Here is a 25236-nt window from a genome sequence, read left to right as displayed (position 1 = left end):
GGAAATTGACTGATACTATTACATGTGAAGAAACAGGAAGTAAACTTTAAAAAGTGCTCATACAACTCTGATGCCACCTACAATATCACGTTCAGTTACTAAATTGTGCATTGGATTTATTGAACTAATTTCATGTTCTCTATTTCATAATGTTGACTTACGTTGTTAAAACTGAACAAAATTTATTATGAAAGTTTCTTTGTGTAAAGTGTAACCAAAAGCAAGCATTAAACTAGATGAATGAGTGAAACCTTTGAAACCCACCATCAAATTGGTCAATAGCCTAGGATTGAAAAAGGATGGTCATTTTCTCCCCTGTTTGATATGTCACGGTGCAGTCATGCCAAATGGGTTACACATTTCATTGCTGTGTGTCTGCATGTTTCACTGTTCTGCACTCCACAGAAGTTGAGAAGAGGCCAAGTCTTGGAAAGGACATATTTTTTTAGCTCAAAATTTTACACTTTTCTTCTAGATTATATCAAATTGGGATGTTCTTCTGTGTCTACTAAAATTGCTCTACCATTTGAAACTGAATATAGTTCACCAAGCCATAATGGTCTGTTTTGCATATGGAGGAAAGAAACTATTGTTGTGATGAAATTGTGCAACAGGGAAACTGGGAGAGTAACTGTGGAAACTGAGGACAGCTGTTGCCCATGTATACTACAGTGTTGCTTATTTTATGCAATTGTAAACAGTTCAGATAGATAGTGAGTAATGGTACCCATTAGGGAAATGGCAGCAAGGGTTGGGAAGGAACATAAGGTGCACTCAGTGTGTATGCCTGAGAGCCTCATTCAGCAGTGTCAATGACTGGCAGAGAAGGTTGAGAAGACCAACTTTGCTCACACAGTTTCAGTGAAGTTCATAGTCTACAGCATTGTTCCCAGAACTGTTTGTAACCCTTTGGTTCTGAGTCAAGTGGAAATATTGAACCAAAGACTTCAAAGATTTTGTGAGAAGCTCGGGTGTGACTTTCTGGACTTGTGCCATGGAATTGGGAATTGTAGTGTCCGGCTGCATCAGGTGTGCACTACATCAGAGACTGTTGCTTAGTGGGGTGCAAACAAGGATACTTTTTTTAGATTAAATGACTCTCCATCTAGTCCAGATAATTATAGCTGTGAGGCACAGTGTCAGTATAAGGCATGAAGAAATGCCCCCAACAGAGAAGAGTTATGAAATTCCAGAGCATTCACATCAAAGTGCTAGAGTTTGTAGCACTCCTCAAAAACAGTGGAGCTCACAAAATACTAACTGCAGAAAGGTGGTTAAAACTCAACATTAACAGCACCAAAACCTTTGAGGAAAGTTGAAGCATATATCAAAAAGATAGGGTAATGGTAAAGACAAGAAATTCAGAGCCACCAATACAGAAATGGAAACAGATCATGGCATTGTCTGAATAAGACTCAGTATCAAGAATGGGAATAAACTTAACATCAGAGCCTTCTGTTGACCACTAGATTCATTTCCAGATTAAAATGGAAACTTTAGAGAAAGCCTAAGTTCACGACTCCTTAAGTTTCTCATGTTGTTATCAGTATAGGAGACTTTAATTGTTCAATTATCAATCAACAAAACTCCTGTTTTGTAAGAGATGGGCAAATAAGACATCCTGGGAAACGTTACTAAATGTGTTCTGCTAGAATTACCTAGAACAGATTGTTCAGAAGCTCGTAGGGAAACTGATATCAGCCACCATGAGACAGTTGCAGCAACAATGATTACCATAGCAAAAAAGGGCAAATAAAACAAGTAGAACTGCATAAAGTTTCAGCAGTATCACATCTCAATAAGGAAATCAAAACATTTAGTTCTGGAAAGGAGCATTTAGGAGAACTGTGCCCTAGATTTAGAGGAATAGTTGACCCTGCCCTTGATAGATATAGACCTACTAGATCAGTTGCTTATGGGAGAGGCCATCTGTGGTATACAGTCACTGAAAAAAAAAAAAAAAAACACTTCTAAAGAAACAGACTACATAATATGCATAAAATGAAGCATAGGGCTATACAAAGGGAGATGATGAATGAAATACATTTGGCTGTCAAGAGTGCATTACATGAAGCTTTTAATGGCTATTGTAACATATTATTTTTGAAGGATCTCTCATGAAACCCAAACGAATTCTGGTCATATATAAAGTTGTCAGTCATGCCAAAAGTTAGCGTCCGGATGCTCATGGATGAGACAGGCACAGATTTTGAAGCTAGGAAAAGAAAAGCAAAAACAATGAACTCAATTTTTAAGAGACACTTTACAAATGAAATTACTGGCATGTTGCCTCAATTTAATTTTATCTCAGAGATGTTGAGAAACTGCTGAAATCATTAAAACTGAACAAAGCTCTGGAGCATGATTATATCCCTATCAGATTCAATACCAAATTTGTGACTGAGTTAACCCCTGTTTTTACCATAATCTATCATAGAGCCCATGAACAAAGAATTATGCCCATTAGTTGGAAGAAAGTACTAATCACCCATATCTACAAGAAGAGTAGCAGAATTGATCTATAAAACTACCACATGATATCCTTGACATCTATTTGTTGTAGAATATTATAACATATTCTGAGCTCAAAGGTATTGGGGTGTCTCAAACAGAATTACCTCCTCCATGTTCACCAATTTGCATTCCAAAACACAATGATAATGTGAAACCAATACACATTTTTCCTGAATTTCTTGACTTCTGAAAAGCATTTGACTCAGTACCACACCTAAGCTTATTGTCAAAAGTAAAATTACTTGGGTTACCAAGTGAAACTTTGGACTGAGTAAGGATTTTTAGTAGGGTAGGTGCAACATGTTATTTTTAATGGAGAGTCATTAACAGATGTAGAAATAACTTCTGGTGTGCTTGCAGGAACTGTGTCATGAGCCTTGCTGTTAACATTGCATATTAATGACCTTGCAGACAATATTAATCATGTCAGACTTTTTGTAAATGATGCAGTTATCTATAAGGAAGAACTGCCAGAAAAACATTACACAAATTTTCAGTCAGATACTGATAAGATTTAAAAGTGGTGCAAAGACTGGGAGGTTAGTTAGTTAGTTAGTTAGTTATATTACTTGTTCCATGGATCATGAACACGATTCTTTCGTAATGATGTGGAACGTGTCAAAGTACAAAAGATATGTATATGTATTGTGAAGCTACTGGCAATATCCCTAATTCTTTAAATAATTGTCTATAAGATGATCTTGGATGAGCCCCAGACATTATTCTGATAACACGTTTTTGTGCAATAAATACCTTCTTTCTTAGTGATGAATTGCCCCAAAAGATGATTCCATAAAAAAGCAACGAATGAAAATATGCATGGTAAGCTAACTTACTGATGTGCTTGTCTCCAAAATTTGCAATGACACTAATAGCCCTGCCAGGCCCGCTTTGCTTTAAATGTTCACTAAAGTAGTATTGTGTACTTTGGAAAGGGATAAAAACATAGAATCTTATGACTACAGTATCAGTGAGTGACAGTAGGAACTGATCAACTTATAGAAATGCCTGAGTGTAAAACTTTGTGGGGATGTGAAACAAAGCAATCATTTAGGCTCATTCATAGTTAACCCTCAAGGGGGGCACACTTTGTATGAAGTGCACCAACCAAACATAACATTGTCTTGTACCAATCCATTGTTGTTTTACAATTGCAAGCTCATACCTATTCCTTCATTATTGCTTCAGCTAATACAGTGATAAGTTGTGTTATCATATATCCATGTGAGTAGCAGTAATATAAAACAAACAGAGAGTTTGGTGATAAAAAATTTACGATCCATGCAAGAAAATGCCGCATATTCTGAGCTGGCATATTTTGAGCTGGCAGCACATTCCCACAATGAGGCAGTTGTCCACAAGATAATTAGTAATTGAATTTGTGTTTGACTGGGATCTGATACAACTGTGTTTCCTGAGAATTTAATGAAATAGTTGTAGAAATAAAAAGCATAGTCCAAATACTAATAGAGGCTTAAAAAACAAAATTGCAATTTTTGACCTACATAACATTTACACTCACCTTAAGTAGGATACAGCAGAACACTGAAATTACTTAATAATAGATTATTGTTGGGGTAATAAAAACCAGCACTTGGTCTGTGATGGTATGCTATACCAGTACCTCTGATGGAAAAAGTCAGAACTGCTAATATTCAGATGTGATATGATAGAACTTTTGCTCTGTTGAAGTAATGCAAAACAAATGTTGTATTCACACTTTTAAATCAGTCATAAAAGCATTAAAATAATGTTTTAAGAAGTCTAGATTTAAAAAACACCCTCTGGATGGTCACAGTACCCTGAACCTTCCACTTTACAAATCAAGCACTGACAAGAACTATATTGTAAACAAATACACATAGGTGTGTCATCAGAAGGAAATACAGCACAACTTTGATGGTATTACCACATGTCCTGGATGGCAGTGCTCTTTAAATGTGAATACCTGTGCAAAAATGTCTAATCAAAATAGAAAAAAAACCTAATGCATCATGTTATATGATAAGGGGTAAACCTTTGTAGCATGAAATTTCATTCTAGTTTCTAAGGGTAATATTACAAAGCAGTTTGAAAATGGATCAATAAATGAAATCGGTACTACACAAAAGTGTATCCTGAACTTGAGATGTGTTGGGGATGGAAGAAGACAAACCTAGAAGCTATTGAAAAATATTGCCCATTAATCACTAAAATTATTAATATTACCCGCAATGTCATTCTAAACTGAGAGCATATAGTTTGTGTGAGATTTGCATATGTTTTGCAGTTTAGCATGTAACATATAGATAGATAGAAATTCCTTCTTTAGTTATTTTTTGGTAGTTTTGAACTCTGGCTGGTAATACACAAAAAAACATCATAAACTGAAGGTACAACATTACTGGAGCCTTTTAGAAAGGGACAATTAACTTGTAATAAATATGTTTTATCATTAAAATATTTTATTTAGTGTAAAAACAAAACAAAACATGTAATGTTATTTGTCAATAAATTCCGTCAAGTGTTCCCACATGATCCCTCTGTACACCACATCTTGGAAGTATGCTATGTGTATACAAAATGTTATTTAATTTATTCCTTGCACTAGTCAGCATAGATAGAGTAGTAGCCTAGACTGTATCAGGAAGACTGGAAGAAAATTTTTATTATTGGTCCAGTAGATAATACAATTTGTCCAAAAAAAGCACATCATGATATAGAACAAGTCAATTTGAGAAATTATGTTAAGATAGTATATGACGAAAGATGACAGTAGTGACACATAACTCACATAGCAGAATGCTTTGGGCTTGTTGAAGGAATTATACCTGGAAGTAATTTAGAGAAATCAGGATAGCAAGACAGGTATTTGTCACACTGCTGAAAAATACTAGTCAAATGTCTTAACTATTGCACAGAATCACTTGGTAACCAATTTGAAGGTGTAATAAAACACCTGATTGTTAATTTAAGATATTGGCTGATTGATCTCATCTAAATACGTTCACAGCTGAAATCAATTCCAACTTTCCAAGGACTGACAATTTTGCTTGCTGCAATAAATGCTCCACTTACTATAAAATCTAGCTTACCTTACAGATGATCCACATGCCATTAAATATTTCAATACTTGCTTTGTGAGTGAATTTCAGTGAGCATTCATCTCAGGATCTTATAATTTCATCTCTCCTAAAATCTTTTTCACACAATTCATGCATTCTCTGTGGTCAGGAGAGCCATATCTAGCGTGTAGAGGACAACCAAATATTTGTGACACCTGTGCAGTTAGGTCTCACTATTAGGTGTAAAAATTGCAGTCAGTAACATGATCATCACTGAAGTCTTTCACTGAGAGCTGTGTTGACATTCCATGGATTGATCATAGTTGTCTTTCATTATATGATTTTTTTGTATTCCACTTACTATTTTTACTATCACACTAACAATAGTTTCGTGGTTTAGCCCATCACATATTTTAAAGCCACCCCCTTTGCATGTAAGAGACATATTTAACTGCATCACTCGTCTTTTAAAATTATACAGACTTTCTGAAACCAAGGTGTGTCATTGATAAATTGTGTTAAACACAGATTCCTTGCTTTATTTCTCCCTCCCATTAATTTTTCTTTTTTTTTTACCACTGAATAACCCTCTCAGCAATTCCATGCTTTATCAGATCCAAAGATATGTAAACCACAGTAGAAAGGCAGTAAAGTCACCCTGTATATGCATAGATACATTATGAAACGCAAGCTCCAGTGGAGACAAGTTTCAGTTTCAGCAATTCTGTGCTGATACTGTACAATGCATTACTCATTAAAAACACTATGTTAATTAAGATAATAGATAATGCTTCATAAGGTTTTGAAGGAGTGAAAGTTTAAATGAGCCTTTACCTCATATTAAAACTTATACACTCTTGTTCAGAGAAAACAGAATACCTTGAGTGACTAGAGACATTCATATTCACAGGACATGTACAGGATGTTTAAAAAAGGACTTTACAAATTTAAAAATTCAAATAAATTTATTGAAAGAGGGTGTAGAACTGGGTTTAGTGTTATTTCATAGGGAAATACATCAAGCATTTTCACCTTAAGCTAAAGATGTTGTATGTGGCTTCTGTCGATTATCCTGCACACATCCCATCGGAAGTCAGTTTCTTCCCATACTCACTGTATCATTGCAGGTGTAACTTGCTCAGTGGTAGTGTAAATTCTTGCTCTAAGTTCAGGTAAAGAAGCTGGCTCAGGAGGTAGAAACATGATATCCTTGATGAATCCTTATTAAAAAAAAAAAAAAAAAAAATGAGTGGCATCAGATCTAAGGATCGTGAGAGCCATGCAACTGGTGTGTCACCGCCAATCCATTGACGTGGAAAGCAGTCACTGAGAAAATGCCACACATCAGCCAGGTAGTGGGGTGATGCACCATCTTGCATGAAGTAAATATTTCGTTCTTGATCATCCTCATTGATCTCTGATATAAAAATTGTTGTAACATATCCAAGGACACTATCCTGTTGATGGGCCATAGACTTTGTTCTTGCTCAATGCACAAAAAACATTCAGTTTAGGGTTATCAAGAACATGTTTCAATGTTTGAGTGGACTTTTGCCGCCCCAAATCCTACAGTTACATGTGCTAAACTTGCCACTTAAGTGAAAAGTCAACTAATCACAAAAGATGATTTTGTCTAAGAAATGTTCATCCTCATGTAATTGATTTGATATACCCACACAGAAGTTCTTGTGAGCAATTTTATCAGTGTATTTTATTGCTTGTATGATCATCAATCTATACAGTTTCAATTGCAAATGGTTTCTCAACACATGCCAAACAGCTGTATGTAGGATCTGCAGTTCGCGAGATGCACGCTCGGTCTGTTTTGTAGGACTGTTAACAAAAAATTTTTGCACTTGTTCAATGACGTTGTCAGATGTTCTTGGATGACCTGATGATTTCCCATGTCTTATGACCACCCTGTATCTACAAAACATTTATGCCACTCATAAACTGTAGGCCTACTAGAAGGACTTTAGCGTACTCGGTGTGGAAATTATGCTGAACTGGTGTTGCCGACTTCGATTCTTCAAACCAAAAGACACACACCTAGCACCTTTGGTCCTGCGAAGGCAGCTATCTTTAATGCAACTCTGCTAGCGCTCCTTATGGTGCAATTTGGCACTAGTGAACTATGCGAGACCAGGCTTAATGTATTTCCCTACAAACTGACACTACAATCACCCTGTATATTAGCAAGTTCTGCAGAAACGATTAGCATTTCAGTCACTTCAGTTCATCATGTGTCCTGTTGCCTAGTAGGCACAGGGTCCACCAGGGGCCCTGATTACTTGTTCCATGCATGATGGCATTGATGTGCATAAGGCATAAACATGGTCCTGTTGTATAGCCATACACGCTACATTCACCTGCATGCTAGTTCATCTGCGGTGGTCAGTACTGAGTCACAGTGCTGCACCCATCGTTTCACCATATCCCACACATTTTTGATTGGCGTCAAGTCTGGTGATCTGGCAGGCCAGGGAAAAAGGCTGACATCCTGTGACATCATGAAGGCATGTGTTTGTGTAGCATCATGTGGTCATACATTAACTTGCTGAAGAATGGCATCTGGGGTCTGTGCAGAAGGATATGGCTACAGGTTACAGGATGTCATTCACATAGGTCACAATGGTCACAGTACCATAGACACACACCAGCTGTGATTTTTGGTTGCACCCAGCAGTATCCCTCACTGTAAGGCCTCTAGTTGGTGCTGCATGTCTTGTGCAAATGCAGTCACTGTGGCACTGCTCCCCCTGTTTGGGGCAAAATAAAATGCAGCCACCATTGCCACAATAAATGGCGATGGACTGTCACCCTTGATAGTGTATGATGTTCCACTGTTGTGCCAGAGCTGAGGACAACACAGATCTGTCCTGCAGTGCCATTAGAATGAGGTGTCAATCTTCTCAGGGGGTCGTCTGGTGGTCCAAACTCATACATCTTGTCATGTTCTATGGCCTTCTGTGAACCATTCTGTGCACAACCATCACATGCAAACACTTGGTCCTACAGGAGCAGCAATTTCCTGGATGGGTACATGCATCACATTCTCTCATGCCAATAATGCATCCTCTTTCAATCTCACTGATTAGATGGTACAGTTGATGCATACATCTGGGAGGTATACTGCACACCTGAGCAAGTCACACTGATCCATTACCTTCAGCTTATAGTGAGAATGTGAGCTGCAGGCACATTTTACCAGTGGATGGCGTTGCACTGCTATATCGATGTTGACCCTGAACCCATGGGCCTACTTGGTTCAAATGCTAATCATTTCTGCACAACATACTAATGTACATGCCTGTGAATGTGAATGTCATATCTCTAGTTAAAGCCATCCTGCACTTTTCTGTACATGAGTATATAATCTATAAATGACTATGGAGCCTCTCTCAGTATTCTTGACTGTACCTTATCTTGTCCTATTAATGAATGGGTTAGGAATTGGTTGAAATTAAGTTGTTTTGATTTTCAGTGTTAGGCATTAAAGTTCTGTTATTTAAAATACTGAAACAGTAGAATTAGTGGATACTCATTTTTTGTAATTATTTGTGCCTTCAAGTAAAGTATCCCTCTGATAAAAATTTCAGGACACAGTTCATTTACTAAAAGGAATAATCTATATATAAAGTTTAAAAAAGTGCATTTTCTGTTTTAGGGTTGCACCACGGCTACTGGGGTGGAATGTGCCTGCTGAGGAGCTAATCCACATCCCCGACCATTGGCTATCCTACCCTGAACCTAGCCCATTGCTTAACTATGTGCTTGGCCTACTGTATATTATGTTCATGCTGGTTGCTCTCCTTGGCAATGGCCTTGTCATTTGGATCTTCAGCAGGTAAGGTCTAACAACAAACTTCAAAGTTCATATCTATTTAACTAAAACTTCAACAATATGGAAAGGATACATTATTACTCACTGCACAGAGGAGGTATTGAGTTGCATACAGTCACAGTGAAAAAGAACATTAGAAATATTTTCAGCTTTTGGACAAAGTTCTTCTTCAGAAGTAGAACTCTCATCCTAGCACACAGTAATGACTCATACACACATGGCCACTAGTGTTCTATTTCATTGTGCCTGTCTGTTACTCAACACATACTCTATGTGGTGAGTACCAATCTATCCATTCCATATCGATGTTATTCCGTACTGCTCTTTCCCTCGTTTAAGTAAAACTTCAATTTACTTTTTGAGTGCAGGGCGCAGTTAAATTTTCTGCAAAATTGTTATTACCATTTCAAAGAATTCAACAATAAATTTGTTCTCAATGATACTTAAAATTATGTCATGTTTAGAGAAATCAAATTGCATGATCAACTCTGTGTTAATAGGATGCTCTGCAAGTTTGTGCGTTAAAGCACCAGTATTTATGTAATAAAAATTATAATGCTTAATTTCTGAGTATGAAAAACTAATTACAATTAATTGTCTAATAGTAAATATGGAAATCTGAAATTTGATTTTGTTTACTTACAAATTTTAACACTTTGGAATCTAAAAAAAATTCAAAATATTAATTAATACATACAATGCACTTAGAACATATGTAAACTGTTATGAAAACTATGAACGGTAGCAAATTATCTGTACTCAAAATGACAGTTTGATTACTCATATGCCAAGCAGCAATTTTATGGTGTAAATTAGACATGGGCGAACTACTGCTGAATATGAGTAATTTCATCTCTGTTTAATTTTTCCATTCTATGGATTTATATTATTTTAGAGGGTTTACAGTACCACATAGATAATGTCAAATCTTGTACTTGCAACTTATGGTGAAACATGTGACTTATTATCTTTTCATACACTTACGAGTTAAATAAATCATAAAAAAGCATTCATTCTTCTTTAAGATTGTGTGGAATGTTAATAGAAATAAATAGCCAGTAAACATGTTATGCTACTGTAGTGACAATCAGAACACTAACTACCCCAAAGTTTTTATTACAAATTTTATTTTCATTATTTTATTCGATAAATTGTGTCTAAAAAATCTGAAATGCATTTCTGTTGTAAGAATTATTGTAAATCCTTGTTGTCCCACAATGTGGGAACAAAGGACCAAAAATGCTAAAGAATAATAAACTCTGAGCAGCTAAAAGGAATTAACTATTCTTCAGGAAATGTTGGTAAGTTTTGAGAAATTAAATTCTTATCTGAAAACGCACTACATACAAATGGTCCCAGTCATCTCCAAACTACCTGTAATTTTTTATCATATTTTTATCTTTCTTGTGGTTTTTGCCCTCTACAAATTCCTGTAGTACATGATTTTGATGTTTTACTACAAGTCCAATCATCCTGTTTCTTCTTGCAGTTAGTCTTTTATATAGTTTATTTATTCATCAATTTTGTTAAAAATCTTCTCATTGCTGATCCTCCCAGTCCATTTAATTGTCGACGTCCATCTGTAATACCACTTATCAGATGCCTTGAGTCTCTTCTTTTCTCAGTTTCCGACACTCTCTGATTCACTTCTGTAGAATGCACTGATGAATATGTACATTCTTTGAAATATCTTTCTCATATGTTTTGTGGGAGCACGCAGATGAATAGTTGGGTGTGCACAGTACAGTGGCAGCGGCACAGACTCTAATGTGCACATAATCATTTACTCTTTGCTATGTGTTTGTTTTTGTCTTAGATGTTCTCTGTTAATGTCTGGCTCATTGCTTCACAATAAAGTTGAACATTAAGAGTACGAACGAGTCTATCATTAATGGAATGGAGCTACACAGTGGCTACAGTTTGTTACTGGTAGACTTCTTTTGGTGAATTCTCCTTTTTCCTGTGTTAGTTTGCTTCTAATTTGCTTGTTGTTTTGTTCCTCATGGTAGAAATTTTTCTTTACTTTGTTATATACCTAGTCCCCAATTTTCACATTAGGTTTATTGCTAGTCTCATTTCTGCTGGTCCTTGATACATTCATTTGTCTTTGGTTTAGTCTCAGTTCATAATATATACTCATGAGGAGAATATGTCAAGTGTCATAACCTGATTTCCCAGAAACTTTGCTCAGTGCCAAAGGAACGAAAATAAGTGAACACATTACTCAGCTTATCCAGTGATACTCAATCATTTCTGATAAAATGACTGTCAAAGTTTTCAATGTAATTTTGATGCATTTTAGCATGCAGTAAGCTTAGCTCAACTGGTGGCACAGTAGCTAGCATTGCACCCTCTTACATTTGTGTCTTGTGTTCGAAACCTTATTATTGTTTTTATTTATTTTATTTTTTCCTTTATCTACTCATGTCCATAGAAGGCTACTATATGAAAGTTTCTTGTCAAGTTAGGGGATACAAGGGTGTTATATTAATTTTAAAATTACAACTGACTTGTTATGTTAATAGTAAAATTACAATTGGGTTTCACAATAAGCATCAAACATTTATTACATGATATGTGTGTATGGCATTTTCAGGCTATACAATGTTTTTAAATCGTTATATTCTTATATTTCATTCTTATATCAAATTTTAATTAATATATTTTATTTTCATGTTTATTCTTCTGGAAGATCTGGTACATTCTCTTGGCTGGTGAATCAAGATACACTACATGAATTTCAACAAAAACAATTTCAAATTATTTTTCCTTCCATTTATTGTTTTTTCTATCAACTCACTCAATAGACGAATAAGAACAATATTATTTCAATGTGCATTGGAATACATTTGTGTAGTCATTCTCTATGGACATTGGTAAATAAATGGCAAACAAAAATAAAAATGATAACCATGCTTTGAACATGGGGTGCAAAAGTGTGAAGACATGATGCTAACTAATGCACAACAGCTCTGGGTGCACTATTTACTTGATAAAAAGCACATAGAGTACTTCAAAAACTTTGACCATACATTTCTCAGGAATGGCTGAATATATACAGATAAGCTGTGATACATGTCCACTTATTTTGATCCCTCTTCCACTGAAGGAAGTTTCTGGAAAATTTGCTTATGGCACTTGCCATGTTTTTCTCATCAGTAAATTGTTTGCTCCATTCAACAGCTTCTATAATCCTGCCTCTCTTTCAGAGAGCATAACAATACCATATGTGAACCTTATCATTGATATCCTATCATTATGAATTATAATCACACTTGCGAAACTTTTATTTTATTTCCTACATTGATTTTTTGATATAAGTCTTAGTACTTCACTCTTTGTCTTCCATACTTATTGTTCCCTCTTGATTTTTGTATATTGTCCATCTTTGCCTGTAGTGTGTACCTACTTTGTGAGGATTTCAAACATCATGCACTGTTTTTACATTGTTGGGCATTGTTTTAGGTCAACAAATCCTATGAAGGCATCTTGATTATCAAGTGTAATGTCAAAACTACCTTTTTAAGTACATTTGCCTATCCTAAAGTCAGATTGAGCATCATCTACAGATTCTTTATTTTCTTTTCCATTGTTTTGTATATTATTCTGGTCAGCAACATGAATTCATTAGCTGTCCAGCTAATTATGTGATAGTTCTTGCATTTATCTTCTGTTTCTATAATTTGGATTGTGTTGATGACACTCACTTACTGGTATAATAATTCAGCTGCCACTTCCCTCACCGATTCTAGAACTATGAATTATGTATTCCCTCTGCCTTATTTGACCACAAGTATTCCAAAGCTGTGTTAAACTTTGACCCTACGCCTTCCATAGAGACATCCATTTCATCCTCACTCAAGGCAATAAGCAGTTCCTCTTCCTTTTGCTTTCTAATGCTGTTGATATTACTCTATATTTATCTGTCCATATATCTTTATCCGATTTCCATTTCACTTAACTGGTCCCTACTATATCTAGATTCAGTCTTTGCATTCCCCATTTTAGATTTTCTAGCTTTCATACTACATTCAGACTTTTGATGCTCCACATTTTCTCACAAATACTGTTACCAGTTCATTGATGTTTGAATCTTTTTGTCTTGGTCTTTTCTGCCTTGGCAGACCTGCTCAGAATTCAAATGGTGGACTAAGCTGGAATCTTTTGCCATTGGAGATATGAAGGGCTTATTTCAATAGTGGTACAAGTCCATTACCTCCACTTTTCTGTCTATAATGTTTCTGAAATTAATGAGCCAAACAAACAGAAAGAAAGTTCATCTCTAGCAAGAAGCCACATGCTTGAATATTTCTGGTATCTCAACTTCAGATTTTTCAGTGCTCATTTAACTTTAGGACTCTGTATCTCAATATGAACAAAAATAGACTTGTACCACTATTGAAATAAGCCCTTCATATTTTCATGTCACTTTTACGATTACTGGTCACATTGCATCTGAATATGTATTGTGTGTCTTTAGTGTAGTAGTTTCCATTTCCTTCTGCATCCTACTGCTTTTGATCATTGCAATTGCACAGGCAAGATGGTGCCCCAAATCTCTGCTATTTCCTCCATCTTCTTTTTTAACAAGGATGCTGGCAGAAAGAGGGTGGCTCTGAAAGGCAATAGAGTCACTATTCATTAAGGAAGAAATCAAAATGATACTATTTTAGATATCATAAAAAGCCCATGTAATTATTGGTAAACAGTAGCTTAATAGCTATTTAATATTATTTTACTAAATTAAGTACAATCAGACTGTTTTTCCAGTAATTATGTTAGTATTCTTTATAAAGACTTGTTTTATAGACTTGCAAACATATTTCTCTTTCAGTGCAAAATCATTACGCACACCATCAAACATGTTTGTAGTCAATTTGGCAATCTGTGATTTTCTAATGATGCTGAAAACACCTATCTTCATCTACAATTCATTCAACACTGGATATGCTTTAGGACACCTTGGATGTCAAGTGTTTGCATTTATAGGATCAATATCTGGGATTGGAGCTGCTACAACTAATGCAGCTATAGCATATGACAGATACAGGTAAGAAATATTTTTAAAATGTATTAATTAGAGTTGTGATATACAGAAAACAAAAAGCTTTGATAATTATGTTTCAAAAATATTTGTCTGATATAAAGCATTAAAATAAGTTTAAATAATTATGATTGCAAACTTAGGTAATGTGATATGGGGCTGCACCAAAAACAGCTAAAACCTTGTTTTAGATTAAAGCTTATCAATTCTGAAATTCAGTAACATATATTTTATGCCATTCCTTGCAAAGAAAGTATTTTGGTTTTTTATACATTATAAACTGTTTCAATAATACAAATTGTAAAAATGGGATAAAATGTAAAGAAAATTAGCGGTGAACGCTCATCAACAAAACAGTCTTTAAGATATGGAGCATGACTTCAGACTGGACAAGACCGTATCGTGATATAGGTCATGGGCTTTTCACAGGAATCATGCTGGTGTTGAAATTAAGTAATTTAGAGAAGTTATAGAAAATCTAAATCTTCGTCTGAAAATGAGTCATCTGTCTTAACCACTGCACCACCTATGTGACTGCAGTCTGGTGGTATTCTTGTGCACATACCAGAAAAAGCCTAAGTGTGATTGTCTGATGAGCCATTGGATCCAACATTAAATTTTGACTTATAAATATTGAGAGCAATATGAATGACACCAAACTTTTAGAGCCTAATCTATTACCCCTAAGTAGGTGACTCCACCTGCATGTTTCAGCAGAATGATGTCTGGCCACATGTGGTGAGATTTATGCAAATCTTCAAAACTTGTCAGGGACAGCTGTTTCCATGGACCTGCATGTTCACCTGACATGATATCATATACTGTTTTTAATTCCTAATAATTTGTGTCTTATATCATAGGTGGTTTACAATATTCATAAGTAGAATTAATGTCACAATAATAAATTTTATGACCAGACCAATATTAAGCTAACCCATATCATCAGGGACCATCTCACTTTATGTATTTGCTAAACATGATATACACCATGTGAAACACTGTCAGAGATACACCAAATTTACATTATTAATGTGAGTCATCTAAACATCAAAAAGATTATATACTTCAAAATTAATAATTTTAGAAATAATTTACTCAGCAAGGTGAGTTTTGGAGCATCAATGAGTAGAAAGAAATGTTAGAGGTAATTCTGAAATATTTATCTTACATATCAAGACATGTTGTTCCACTGCCTCACTGAATAACAAGACACTATTCTTTTATATCATTTGTGCTGTAAAGAAGGATGTTCAAAATCACAATAGGCACTAAAGACAAGACCCAGCAACAAGACCTCATGACCTCTGCCACTCATATATTTACTTTTTCTTAATATGCAGTTCATAATCTTTCATTGTTAGAAATTCATCATAATTAGTTTCATTGTTTTAAATAATTTTTGCATAATTCCTCTTATTACATTTTCTTAGCCTGGTTCTTTCACCTTAGAACATGTTTTCTCTCACAAAATAGTCTTGATATACCAAAATTCAAATTTATACATTTTTTTCAATTACTAATTTCATAATGAATTAAAAACATTCTCTGGATTGGTGTTTACAGTTATTATTATTATTATTATTATTATTATTATTATTCGTGGTGTTCAATATACTGACAAGGTACTATAGATAATATTAAAACACCACAAACTTATTCATCCATAGTACTGTAAGGTGCTGTTAATCAATAGTTGTAAGAATGGATCACAAAAATTTGACAAAAGGTACAGAGGATGCAACGGGAAAGGTTACATAAGGAATCATGCGACATACATAAGTCACTGCAACTACACTGATAAAGTGTAAAGAAGAGTCTCCCATTATAAAATACAAAGAATTATTAAAATAAAAAAATAGTAAACCTAATACATTTCAATATGTCTGGTGTATGACAAAATAAAAGATAAAACTTAGACATGGAGATGATCTGACAGTCAGATCAAAACTAATCATCATTAAAAAAAATAGAAAAGACAGTGATCAAGACTGTACTTCTTATGCATTATACAAATGGATATCATGGCTTCCTGAAAGATTCCATCAATTGTGAAATACAAATATCGTTTTTGAGTTTATATGACTTATAGTGAGCTTCTCCACTTACCCACATGAATATTGTGGTTTTATGTAAAAGCCACAGTTTGAAATTTTAGTTAAATGTAAACAATGAAGAGCTCCACACAGGTCAACTGAAACCAGCTGTCAAGTTTGTTCTGTGGATAATGATGTTGTGGGATGTCATGTCTTACATGCACAAACAGAAAGAGAACAGAAAACTGACAATATTCTTTTGCATCTGTACATATATTTTTAATGCAGGTTGTAGTGACAGATCTGTAGGGTAGCCTGAGGGCAGGGGAGATCAACTGAGTATAGAGATATGGGATATCACCTTCATCCTTTGACCTAATGATGATGTCATGTGTGACATCATATGAACACAGAAAAAAAGAGAACAGAACACTTACAATTTTTTTCTGTCTATATCATTTTTGGAGTGTAGGTTGTAATGACAATGATCTGTAGCCATACTTGTGTATTTTTACCAGTCTTTTTAATACTGCCAATTATAAAATAAAGTAAAAAATAATAAAAAATTTCGCTAATCTACAAAAATTATATTAAAATTTCAAAAAAGTGAGAAGATAAGCTATAGAAATACATTGTTACAACCTAACTGAAGTAGTTATATTTCAAAATGTGGTTACAAGTTTGGGTCCTGTTTTGGTGAATGGTAATTCAAATCTATTATGTTTCTAGTTTCTGAAGTGTTCCACTGGATGATTTCTCAAAGTATTGTGTTCTTAGTCCATTTCCATATTTCTTGGATTTAGCAGAGTTTTCATGATCCAAGCAATTGTTCTAGAGAAATCTGTGTTGTTAACAACTTATAGTAGCCTCTGACAAGAAAAAAAAAAAACTGTTCATGTTTTGCTTTATATTAGCAGTCATAAGCCAGATAAAAGATTGAAGATAATATCTAGAAACTGTTCAATAATAATTATTAACTTTCTAAACATTCACACAGTTCTTTTGTAAAGGTATGATATTTAAATAATAAGAGAGGTGTAATTTTTTTACTGTAGGGTAATAGCAAGGCCATTTGATGGTAAACTAACAACTGGGACGGCTGTTCTGTTTGTATTACTCATCTGGGCTTACACCCTACCTTGGGCGATAGTGCCACTTCTTGAAATATGGAGCAGATTTGCACCAGGTAAATCATTCATTGCTTCCTGTGGTATAAATTACAGAGATGCATTTGGTACACTTGCCTCTTGTAACGTATCACATTATACTTGTTTATATGTTGTTAAATATATACTTGTTTGTTTTCACATTTAAAATTGATCATTTTAATGAATTTGAACATAAGATGTTTCTGTCCTTGTAAGGTTGTATTAAGAAGGATGATGTGCCAGCAAAAAATAGGAAACATATGTTTGGCCTTACCATCAACTAGTATTCCACAGTAGAGAAGTGTATGTGTGTCCATTTATTCACTGTGAATATAGTTCATATTGCTTGCAGATGACCATTGTTAACAAATGTTATGAGTATTCCTCCTAAAGGAAAACTTTAATATAAATATATGCTCTATTCACAATGGTTTCTCAGTTACATCAATTGGAAATGACCTGTGATGCAGTAATGATGCTTACAACATATCACAAATTATTGTGTTTTCCTTCCAATTACCCATCAAAACTTGTGGTCATACTGTCACCATCACCCTGAATTAAATGATGTTAGCAGCTGTCTTACCAAGTATTTGTTTAGTATTCTCCCTTGACACATGCCTAAGCACATTTTAATGAAAGTAAGCAATTACTCCCTTGTTTAAATTACTTGTATTTAGACTTCCAGCATCAAATAATTCTGTGAACACCACCATGACTAACTAAACACAGAAATACATTTCATGAAGGTATAGTATAATAGGCTGAGAAAAATGCAGAGTACTGGTAGTGCATTCCTGTCCTTGTTGTCAGAAAGATTTTCTCCAAATACTTCAGCAACAGACTAATTCAGCTGTCCAGTATGGCACACAGAGGTTTGAAATAGCTGTATCTCAGAAACCATGGAGACTATATTATATTGTATCAAAAGGAGAACACGCTTGAGAAAATTGAAAACTACCACGAACAAAATGGTTATTTGTACTTACCCACAGGAGACAAATTCCAGTTTTTTTTTTTTTTTTTTTTTTTTTTTTTTTTTTTTTTTTTTTTTTTTTTTTTAGAAAACTACTACTAGTTTTTAGAAATGTTAGTTTCTTTGTCAGAGCAGAGGGGAAAGAAAAGAGAGGTAGCCACAAAAAAGAAAATTGTTACTATCACTTACACAGTTATTACAATGAAATAAAATATTTTAATGGCACTTGCTTGCTGCAGTTATGATATTATTATTATATTATTATTATTATTATTATTATTATTATTATTATAAGATGTGATGTTACTTTTCTTTTTGTTTATTAACTTCTTCATCACTACAGACAGGAAATCTATATCATATGTTCTTTATTTACAGAGGGCTACCTTACTAGCTGCACATTTGATTACCTAACCAGCTCACCAAGCAATCAAATGTTTGTTCTAACAATCTTCGTGTTTTCATATGTAATTCCCATGAGCCTGATCATGTTTTTCTACTCTCAAATTGTTAGCCATGTTGTAAGCCATGAGAAATCTCTTCGAGAACAGGTATGTTCATTGATAAGATAGCTTAGTGAACAAAAGTATTTGTTTAATATTAAATGATGATTAGATTGTTGTCCACAGCTCTCTAAGAGCACAGGAAGGAAAATTTAATTTCTGATTCCTTTCATTAAAATTTATTTATCTTCTTTATCTCAATTTTTATTATTTTACTATTTGTAGTTAGTTGTTGATGCTACTTTCTTAATTTCCTAATAATTTTCTAGCATACTGTTACAATACAAAGTTATTTTCATAATTGTGAAATCTGATATTTCATGAGTAATTGATCACGATTTTCATGGCTAACAGTGTTCATTTCTATAAAAAGTGGAGTGCTTCTCTATTTTAGTGCCCATTTTCTATGAGTCATACTGATTCATAACATAGTGTTCACAGTTGCAGCAAACACCATCTAGGTTCATTCCATAAAATTTTGGGAGTATATCTGCATAAACTTTATTTCTGGGTTCAAATTAATGATGATTTAATTAAAATAGAAAGAAACTTCCACATGGGAAAAATATATTAAAAACAAAGATTCCAAGACTTACCAAGCGGGAAAGCGCCGGCAGACAGGCACATGAACAAAACACACAAACACATACACAGAATTACGAGCTTTCGCAACTGGCAGTTGCTTCGTCAGGAAAGAGGGAAGGAGAGGGAAAAATGAAAGGATGTGGGTTTTAAGAGAGAGGGTAAGGGGTCATTCCAATCCCGGGATATCTTCTGGTCTTCAGAGTGAGCTGATGTAATCTACAGTATGATATAGTACTTGTTAAGTTGTTTTAAACAACAGGAAACTTAAGCACCAATGCAGCTAAAAATGACACATTGATATTCCAGCATGAATTAACCACATAACCACAGATTCAATTTATACATACTCTTTGCCGCTGATTGTAGTCTCTGGTGCTTACATTTTTAGTGGTTTAAAATGATGGAACAAGCACTGTAGTGTCCTGTAGCTTCAGTTGGCTCACTGTGAAGATGGCTGAAAGTTATACCATTGAAATATTAGGAAAAAATAAAGTCTATACAGTGTCACTCCAGAAATTTTATGGATGGTTGCTGTGAAGAGGTTCAGCACAGAGGTTCATCACAGTAGTGGACATAACATTAGGAGGCAGTCTGTTTCACGGACAAACGTCATCAACTACAAGAACTTATTCTGCCATATTTCTCAATATAAAATTGTAACCTATTCCATAAACTGAACACATCAGGAAAACATTTGAAAAAGATGTGAATCAAAAGACATAGTGATCAACTGTTGATTTGGTCATCAATTGTAAGTTTGTTTTCATGTTTTTCTCTGTTCCTGTCACTTGGTAGCTATCCACTTCATATCAGCACAACTGCTGCAGCCTGTCATGATAATAATCTGCCTTCTACAGATTTTATCATGATTACTATTGTAAACTGACATACTATGTTCAGTTTTGAGTTGAGCTGGTGGCTCTTCACTCACAGCCCCAGGTGATGCTGTCTTCAGTCACACAGCTTGCGACAGTTGCTAGTGGGCATCGCTGTGAAGGGCCCACATTGAGGCTGATCCCTCACCTTTGTTTGAGGAAGATTGTTTCAAGGTGTGACAGGCAGAAAAAGTGTTACCAGGATACAGATTGTGAAACCTCCCTGGTTTGTCCGACAAACAGTTTTCAAATGTCATATGTGGCTGATAAAGATCCGAGCCAGCTTTTATTATTCTCCCTTTTAAGTGAAAGCCTCTCAGCATGCAAGGTCTGGGTATTCACAGAGGGTTGTATTATTGGCATCTGGGAGCTCCGGTATCAGCCATGTGATGGAGCCCCTTGGGGGAAAGCTGTCAAGGAGAGAACAAATGCAGTATGCACTCTGTGTGAATACCTGGATAGGGTGGGTGGGGGTGGGGGAGTCATCCTAGATGGTGAACAGGGCCTTCTGGATGCCATAAGAGCACAGGGTACAACCAACTGCCACATGTGGCTCATATTGATACTAATGATGTGTGTCCCTTTGGATAAGAAGAGATTCTCTCTGGTTCCAGCTGGATATTTGAAGTGATAAAAACAGCCTGTCTTGCTTGCAAGATGAAGGCAGAGTTCACCATTTGTAGCACTGTTGATAAGATCTGTAGCAGACTTTTGATACAGAGACAAGTGGAGGGTCTAAATAAAAGGCTCAGACAGTTCTGAGAGTCTGCAGTCATGGGGGGTGTTTGGTGGGAACTGGGGAGCTATTTTTAGGTTAGATGGTCTTGGGAAAGTACAAGCATGAGTTCAGTCCCAAAGGATGCAGGTCAATCAGAGAACAAGTATAGTCTTAAGAAACATCAGGATTATAATTATAAACTGTATTGAGAAAGAACTAAAGCTCCAGGTGCTAATAGAAAGCACTGACTTTGAAGTTATAGGTACCAAAAGCTGGCTAAAGTTGGAGATATGTTCAGCTGCTGTTACTACTGAGGATCTAATGACATTCAAAGAGGCTATATTAAATTCAGTTGGTGGTGACCTGTTTGGTGATATTAGAAGTAGTTTATCTTGTAGTGAAATTAACACAAATTGTTGCTGTGAGTTAGTATGGGCACAGGTTAGACTTGACAACCAGAATAAATAAAAATTTGTTTCCTCCCCCCCCCCCCCACCCCTTTGTCCCCCCCTCTCACACAACTTAGATATTATGGTTGCTACAGGATTTAAAAAAAACCTTGAGTCTCATTTCAAATAAGTACTCAATTCATACAATTTCAGCTGGTGGTGACTTCAGTCTATCCACAATATGTTGGCAAAAATATATGTTCAAAGCTAGTTGCAGCCATAAAACAACAATTGAAATTGACTTAATTGCTTTCTCTGAAAATTAGTTTGAGCAATTAGCTTAGGAACCTAACAGAAATGAAAATGATTGTGAATACTTGAGCTCTTAGTAACAAATAATCCAGAGCAAATACGGAGCATCATGATGGACACAGGGATTACTGACCAAAAAGTCACTGTAGAGAGACTGAATGCCATAACATCCGAAACCACCAAAAATAAATGCAAAATGTGTCTGCTTATAAAAACAAATACAATTTGCTTGATGCCTTCCTAAGAGTTAGCATCCATTCTGTCTGAATTAACTGCGTAAGTGTAGACTGCATGTGGCTGAAATTCAAAGAAATAGTATCAACAGCAATAGAGAGATTTACACAAAATAAATTAATAAGACGCAGAAATGATTCCACATGGTCCACAAAACTGGTCAGAACCATGTTGTAGAAGCAATGAAAGAAGCATACCAAATTTACAAGACTGTAAAATCACAGTTTCCACAGCAAAACTCTACCTCCGAATCTGGGAGAAAATCCAAGATTCTAGTCATACCACGTATGTAAAGTATACCAGCAGCTAAACACAATCGGAACCTTTATTGTGGTAAGGAGTTTCATGAAGGTTTGAAATTATTTGTAAAGTTTGTTGAAGTTCACTAAGTGCTCTCCTTATGAAAAACTAGATGAATATAATCTGGGTAATTTGCATGTCATGAATTATGCAGCTGAATTTCATAGTTAACTTATTGTATTAAATCTTTTAACATAAGGTTACACCTCTTAATGTGTAGATTGTGACACCATTTTTAATTCTTAAATTCGCTCATTAATTGCCTGAAATACTGGCAATCAAAGTTTTGTTGCCTCTGGAAGCTGTGAAAAGGGCAACCTGCAACTGGGACTGGATGATTGTTTCAGCCATTAAGTAATGTAGGTATATTTGAAATGTAAACTTGTCGATTAAGTTCCCATGTGATTGGGCTCAAATTTATCCATGGTTCATCTTAACAAGAAATGCAATACTGCTTCAGCATGTTTCATCTTACAATTTACTGTAGCATCATATCCATTAGAGGAAGTTTTCCACATGATGCCCATACATTTGGATGTATGCACTTCATTACAAATTATTACATACCTCAATAAAACAGTCAGTAATGAAAATAAGTAAGTTCATCTACTACACAGCACTTGCATCTATGGAAATAAATTTCAATTTGAGAACAAGTTTACACATTATTCCTATACAATACAAATGTAGTAATGAAAAAACTGAATTTACCAACAATATGTTTGTCACGTACTTTGCACATGCTACCAATGCATTTTAAAAGTCGTGTGTCATGAAGAAGTTGTTACAAAGGGAAAAATCAATTTAGTTTTACAATTTGCACCTATCATACATTGTACTTAACTGGGTAAGTACATCAAGATTTTTGTGAAGTGTGATTCATGTGTTTGTGAGACACAGACATGTATGAACCATTTATGATTTGCTGGGTTATTATTTATAGCAACAAAAATAATTAATTATTGACAATATAATGTAATTGGATAGATACGAAAATCTACTCACCAAGCGGTGGCAGGAGAACACACACGCAAAAAGGTTTAATTTATGCAAGCTTGGAGCCAGTGGCTCCTTCTTCCAGCAGAAGAGTTGAAGGGGAAGGAATAGGGGTGAAGGAAAACAACTGTAAGTGTGAAACTGTGGGTGCTTAGGAAAAGGCCATCCTGTTCGGTAATCTTCCCCTGATCCAAGGTTATGGGTGACTTTCTTGTACTGTACCCATTTCCCTAAACCTCTCCTGTCCTTTTCCTTCTCCTTCAACTCTTCTGCCAGATGAAGGAGCCACTGCCTCTGAAAGCTTATGTAAGTTAATACTTTTTGTGTGTGTGTTCTCCTGTCACCATTTGGTGAGTTATTATTTCATGGTAAATGGTGACTGTTTTGACTGTCATCATTTACCATGAAGAATTTCAACAGTTGCTGTTTCAGCCATGTTTAAAATCTTGAGTTATTATTTATCTCTACATGCAACAATTATGATACCAATAGAGAAAAAGAGAAACACTAAAAAATGTGAAGAGCATCGGACCATCAGTCTAATTTCTCATGCAGCTAAAGTCTTGCTGAGAGTGTTGAATAGAAGGCTATATGGCAAGCTGGATTGCAAGGGATTGCAGAGGAGCAGTTCAGATTTAGAAGAGGAAAAGGAACAAGAGATGCTATTGGCCTGTTAAGAACTATAGGGGAAAGATATATGGAAAAGGGTAGAGAAATCTTTGCTGTTTTTATAGATTTAGAAAAAGTTTTTGACAGAATTGAGTGGAACAAGCCGATAGATATTTTGAAGAGGAAAGGAGTAGATTGGAAGGAGAGATGACTGATACAGAATCTATATTTACACCAGAAAGTAAGGATAAGGATTGGAAATGAAATGTCAGAAGAAAGCAGCATTGGATGAGGTGTTAGACAAGGTTGTTGCCTTTCTCCACTGTTCTTTAATGCATACCTTGAAGAGATTATTGCAAAAGGCTTAGATGGGAAAAGAGGAATATGTATTGGTGGAAAGAGAATAGAATGTATAAGATTTGCTGATGACATGGTATTAGTGGCAGAAAAGTGAGTGGACAGTGAATAACATGCTGAAAGATCTGAATGAAGCTTGTGTGGAATATGGGATACAAATAAACACAGCAAAAACAAATGGTCATCAGTACAAGACACCAACTGTCCACTCTTAAAATAGGAAAATCTACCATTAGCCAAGTAAGTGCATTTAAATATCTTGGAAGCACAATAACTGAAGACTTGAGATGTCACCAGGAGATGAAAACTCGAATTTCCATAGTGAAGGAGGCATTCAACAGAAAGAGCATACTCTTAAGTAGCAAATTAGATAAAGGTCTAAGGAAAAGGCTTGGCAAATGTTTTGCCTAGAGTGTGGCACTATATGGGGCAGAAACATGGATGCTGAGACGAGAGGATGAAAAGCATTTGAGATGTGGATGTGGAGGAGAATGGAGAGAATAAGCTGGATGGAAAGAGTGAGTAATGAAAGAGTATTGGAAAGGGTTGGTGAGAGAAGATAACTTCTGAATGTTGTAAGAGAAAGGAAAAAGAACTGGTTGGGGTATTGAGAAGGGAGTGTTTGCTAGCAGATGCTTTGGAAGGATTGGTTTGTGGAAGAAGTCTGAGAGGAAGAAGGAGATACAAGATGATAGATGACATAAAGGGAAGATGAAATTATGCAGACCTGAAGAGGATGGCAGAAGACCAGACAG

At 35.3% G+C, this 25236-nt stretch overlaps 1 protein-coding gene across 1 annotated transcript in view; it reads left to right on the top strand.

Moving 5' to 3' along the window:
• Positions 1-25236, top strand: part of LOC126354665 (opsin, ultraviolet-sensitive) — a 66131-nt gene that overhangs the window by 29761 nt on the left and 11134 nt on the right. Inside the window, exons 2-5 of the mRNA XM_050004449.1 lie at positions 9226-9405; positions 14237-14452; positions 17535-17665; positions 18982-19154. Of these exons, the coding sequence (XP_049860406.1) occupies positions 9226-9405; positions 14237-14452; positions 17535-17665; positions 18982-19154 (700 nt within the window). The remainder of the gene's footprint in view (positions 1-9225; positions 9406-14236; positions 14453-17534; positions 17666-18981; positions 19155-25236) is intronic.

Source organism: Schistocerca gregaria, chromosome 3 (assembly GCF_023897955.1).
Source record: "Schistocerca gregaria isolate iqSchGreg1 chromosome 3, iqSchGreg1.2, whole genome shotgun sequence".
Classification (NCBI taxonomy): Eukaryota; Metazoa; Arthropoda; class Insecta; order Orthoptera; family Acrididae; genus Schistocerca; species Schistocerca gregaria.
The sequence above is the reverse complement of the archived record's forward strand: the minus strand, read 5'-3'. Positions and strand labels throughout refer to the sequence as shown.